A 4,853-nucleotide genomic window follows, 5' to 3' on the forward strand; every position below is an offset into this window, starting at 1 on the left:
TTTGAGGTGTATCTAAAGGAATAGGAAAACAAGTAAATGATGTATCTCCTTCCACATTTAGGACTCTCTACCTCCTCTTTATAGTCTCATAACGCCCCCTTGTCATTATCATGCCAATTTGGAACAGAATATGACTTTTAGTAAAAACAGTCCCAGTTTTCTGATTTTCATAAGAGATTGGAGGTGTATCTAAAGGAATAAGAAAACAAGTAAATGATGCATCTCCTTCCACATTTAGGACTCTGTACTTCTTGTTTCTAGTCGCACAACGCCCCCTTGTCATTATCATGCCAATTTGGAACAGAATATGACTTTTAGTAAGAAGAGTCCCAGTTTTCTGATTCTCATAAGAGATTTGAGGTGTATCTAAAGTAATAAGAAATCAAGTAAATGATGCATCTCCTTCCACATTTAGGACTCTCTACCTCTTGTTTCTAGTCTCACAACGCCCCCTTGTCATTATCTTGCCAATTTGGAACAGAATATGACTTTTAGTAAGAAGAGTCCCAGTTTTCTGATTCTCATAGGAGATTTGAGGTGTATCTAAAGGAATAAGAAAACAAGTAAATGATGTATCTCCTTCCAAATTTAGGACTCTCTACCTCCTCTTTATAGTCTCAGAACGCCCCCTTGTCATTATCATGCCAATTTTGATCAGAATATGACTTTTAGTAAGAAGAGTCCCAGTTTTCTGATTCTCATAAGAGATTTGAGGTGTATCTAAAGGAATAAGAAAACAAGTAGATGATGCATCTCCTTCCACATTTAGGACTCTGTATCAAGTCAATCCGTACAATTCATACAAGATCATCTTCTAAACTTGGGTTTACTTCTACAGCAAGCAAGAAGATGTCTTTCCCTCCAAGTCTCTCTTCTTGTGACCGTTTGAAGATAAAGGAAGAAGAGTCTCTCCCCTTATCCTCTTTATGACCGTTGTACATAAGGACAAAAGCTGCTTTTGCTTTTCTCTTTTACTTTTTTTCCTTATTTGGAGAATAGCCTAGGAATCTCTTTAGTATATTCTTTCTGCTTTTACTTTAAATATCTGTATACAGCTGTAATTGCTTACTAAGAAATGAGAATCATCTCTTTCTCACCATTCTCTCTACTCTTCATCGTGTTCTTCATTCAAACTCTCTTAATCTCTCTTAATCTTATCTTAATCCGCTGTTAATCTTTACATTCTCTCATGGTATCAGAGCCAGGTTCCGAAATCTGGTGATTAATCTTGCTTATTCTCATCTCTTATTCTCTTATTCTCATCTATTCCATCCCCTCAAATCTTCGTGTTCATACTCAAACCCAGATTCATCCGTACAAACCTCTTTTCTTTTGAAATACTCGATCTTTGTTCTTCCTTTTCTCATCTCTGCGAGTGTTAATGGAAGGAAACAAGGTTCCTGTTTTACCTGTGGTGCTCAAAGGAGCTGATAACTATCTGCTTTGGGCAAGAACTGCCAAAGCTGTGTTGTGTGGAAGAAACCTTTGGTATCATGTTGAAGATCCAAAGGATGTTAAAGGCAAGACCAAAGATGGAGGAAAGGAGATGCCTTTGAAAGATTCTGTGGAATGGTTCCAAGAGGATCAAACGGTGCTTGCTATCCTTCATGGAGCTCTAGATCTGTCGGTGCTTGAGTCCTACTCCTATTGTGAGAGTGCAAAGGAGCTTTGGGAAACCCTGAAGAATGTGTTTGGGAACACATGTAATCTCACAAGGGTATTTGAGGTCAAAAAGGCGATTAACTGTCTTCACCAAGGAGATCTGGACTTCAATACCTTCTTTGGGAAGTTTAGGTCTCTATGGGCAGAGCTGGAGATGCTCAGGCCTGCTACTGTTGATGCTGAGGTTCTAAATGAAAGGAGAGAGCAGGACAAGGTCTTTGCTCTTCTAATGGTGTTGAATCCAGCTTTTAACGATCTCATCAAGCATCTTCTTAGAGCTACAAAACTACCAAGCCTGGAGGAAGTCTGTTCTCAGATCCAGAAGGAACAAGGGTCTTTGGGTCTCTTCGGCAATAAAGGAAGCGACTTGGTGATGGCCAACAAAGGTGAAGCTGCAGTAGCCAACAAAGGAGCCTATGGTGGTGAGGACCGTGAGGTTTGGGTGTGTGAGCATTGTAAAAAGAAGGGTCACCTGAAGAGCAAGTGCTGGATCCTGTATCCACATCTCAAGCAAAGCCGCAGCAAAGACCAGAGAAAGCCAAGGGCGAATGAAGCTCATGCTCAGGAGGAGGCTGGCCCCTCAGACCGTGAGAAGGAAGGGGTTGCTATGAGGGCCTCAGCTGAATATGTGAAGAAATCAGACCTGGATGCTCTCATCAAGGCTCTTAAAGAGTCTGGTAAACCGATTAAAGCCTTTAGCTTTCATGCATTACATGATCATATCTTGACTAATCATACTACTAATACTGTTGTGGATGATCATTCTTTAGAAATTCATACTGCAAATCATGTCTTGAAAAGTGATAAACCGCTTATTGTTGACTCTGGAGCTAGCCATCATATGATTAGTGATGCTAAATTGATTAGTAACATGAAACCTACATTAGGAAATGTGATTATTGCAAATGGTGAAAAAGTTAAGATAGAAGGCATTGGTGATCTTAAGCTGTTTGATAAACAATCTAAAGCATTTTACATGCCCTCATTCACATCTAACCTCTTGTCTATTAAGAAAGCAACTACTGATTTAAACTGTTATGCTATATTCAGTCCTAATGAGGTTTTCTTTCAGGATATTAAGTCAAGTAAGCTTCTTGGACAAGGAACTACTAAAGATGGGCTTTATGTTCTTGAAGACACTAAGCCATCTTCTCTATCTAATGCTTTTGTTTTTAGTTCTGTTGTTGAAAATAATGCATTGTGGCATGCTAGATTGGGTCATCCCCATCATAGGTCTTTGAATCTGATGTTACCTGATGTTAAGTTTGATAATAATGCTTGTGAAGCTTGTATCTTGGGTAAACATTGTAGAACTGTCTTTCCTAAATCATCTACTATTTATGAAAATTGCTTTGATTTAGTTCACTCTGATGTATGGACCTCTCCATGTATGTCTAGAGAAAGTCACAAATACTTTGTTACCTTTATTGATGAGAAATCTAAATATACTTGGATCACTTTGTTACCATCTAAAGATAGGGTGCTAGAGGCCTTTATGAATTTTCAAAAATATGTGACTAACCATTATAATGCTAAGATCAAAGTGTTTAGGTCAGATAATGGAGGAGAATACACAAGCCAAGCCTTTAGGCATCACCTTAACCAACACGGAATTGTCCATCAAACAAGCTGTCCTTATACCCCTCAGCAAAATGGAGTTGCTGAGAGGAAGAACAGGCATCTTATGGAGGTGGCCAGGTCCTTGATGTTTCATAGGAATGTTCCTAAGAGGTTTTGGGGAGATGCTGTAGTCACAGCCTGTTATCTTATCAATAGGCTCCCTACAAGGATCCTCCAAGATGCTTCCCCATTTGAGGTATTAAACAAGTCTAAGCCATCGATTGATTACCTAAAAGTATTTGGTTGTGTTTGCTTTGTATTAGTTCCAGGAGAACAAAGGAACAAGCTTGAGGCTAGAAGTACAAAAGGGATGTTCATTGGCTATTCTATTAACCAGAAGGGCTACAAATGTTACATTCCTGAGACTAGGAGGGTTCTAGTGTCCAGAGATGTGAAGTTTATTGAAGATAAGGGGTTCTATGAGGAAAGAAATTGGGAAAATCTAAAGGATCTTCCCCATTCCAACTCAGATAGGGCGGCTACTCTCAGAACCCTACTTGAGACCTTAAGAAACGATGGGAGCACACCAACAGGCTCAGCCCCAGCTGAATCCACTCAAGATCAGGTGGATCCACATCCATTAGAAGAGGAACCTGAGACTGAGACCGAGGCCCCTGGTGAGGAAATGGAAAACGACCAAGTGATCTCACCAACCCAAGAAGAACCTGAGCTAGGCGTGGATCACACTCAAGAGGAATCAGTTCCCACAGAAGAAGAACCGGCGGTTCAAGAGCTTAGAAGAAGCCAAAGGATCAGAAAACCGGCTTCTAATTGGATCAATACTAGAGTCTACTACAATAATCAAGCTATAGCTCATCCAACTCAAGCAGTGTGCTCTCTAGCCCATGTTCCTCAAGAACATCAAGTGTTCATAGGAGTCTTAGATCAAGAAGAGGTTCCAAGGACTTATGATGAAGCAAAGGAGCACAAGGTGTGGCTTGATGCTGTTACTGAAGAAAAACAGGCTATGATTCGGAATCACACTTGGGATGAAGCTGAGTTACCAAGAAAGAAGAAAACTGTGAGCTCTAAGTGGGTATTTACTATCAAATACAAGAGCAATGGGGAGATCGAGAGGTACAAGGCAAGACTGGTGGCTAGAGGTTTCACACAGACCTATGGGGAAGACTATAGAGAGACATTTGCTCCGGTTGCTAAGCTACACACAGTGAGAGTTATTCTCTCCCTTGCTACAAACTTAGAGTGGGATTTATGGCAAATGGATGTGAAGAATGCATTTCTTCAAGGAGAATTAGAAGAAGAGGTCTATATGACTCCTCCACCAGGTGTTCAGGTGACTCAGGGCAAGGTTTTGAAGCTGAGAAAGGCAATCTATGGCTTGAAACAGTCCCCAAGGGCTTGGTATCGGAAGCTAAGTGTTACCCTCTTAGATCGCGGGTTCCGAAGATCTGAGACTGATCACACTCTCTTTACACTTCAGAGCCAAGCAGGTATCATAGTTATTCTCATTTATGTGGATGATTTAATCATCTCTGGGAATGACAAGGTTGGAATTCAGGAAACTAAGGACTATTTACATTCTGTTTTTGATATTAGAGTCACCGTCGAGA

General features: G+C 40.4%; 1 protein-coding gene across 1 annotated transcript; it reads left to right on the forward strand.

The window, feature by feature from the left end:
* Nucleotides 1-1,540: 1,540 nt before the first annotated feature.
* LOC112084333 lies at nucleotides 1,541-2,973 on the forward strand. Its single transcript, XM_024153450.1, has 2 exons — nucleotides 1,541-2,339; nucleotides 2,735-2,973. Exons 1-2 carry the CDS (start codon nucleotides 1,547-1,549, stop codon nucleotides 2,740-2,742), a joined length of 801 nt encoding a protein of 266 aa, XP_024009218.1. The 5' UTR covers nucleotides 1,541-1,546; the 3' UTR covers nucleotides 2,743-2,973.
* Nucleotides 2,974-4,853: the final 1,880 nt, after the last annotated feature.

This window comes from Eutrema salsugineum, unplaced genomic scaffold (genome assembly GCF_000478725.1).
Source record: "Eutrema salsugineum unplaced genomic scaffold, Eutsalg1_0 scaffold_469, whole genome shotgun sequence".
NCBI lineage: Eukaryota > Viridiplantae > Streptophyta > Magnoliopsida > Brassicales > Brassicaceae > Eutrema > Eutrema salsugineum.

What these genes read in the sequence shown, in the direction of transcription:
- LOC112084333 (XM_024153450.1), top strand. Translation starts at nt 1,547, where the DNA reads ATGCCTTTGAAAGATTCTGTGGAATGGTTCCAAGAGGATCAAACGGTG.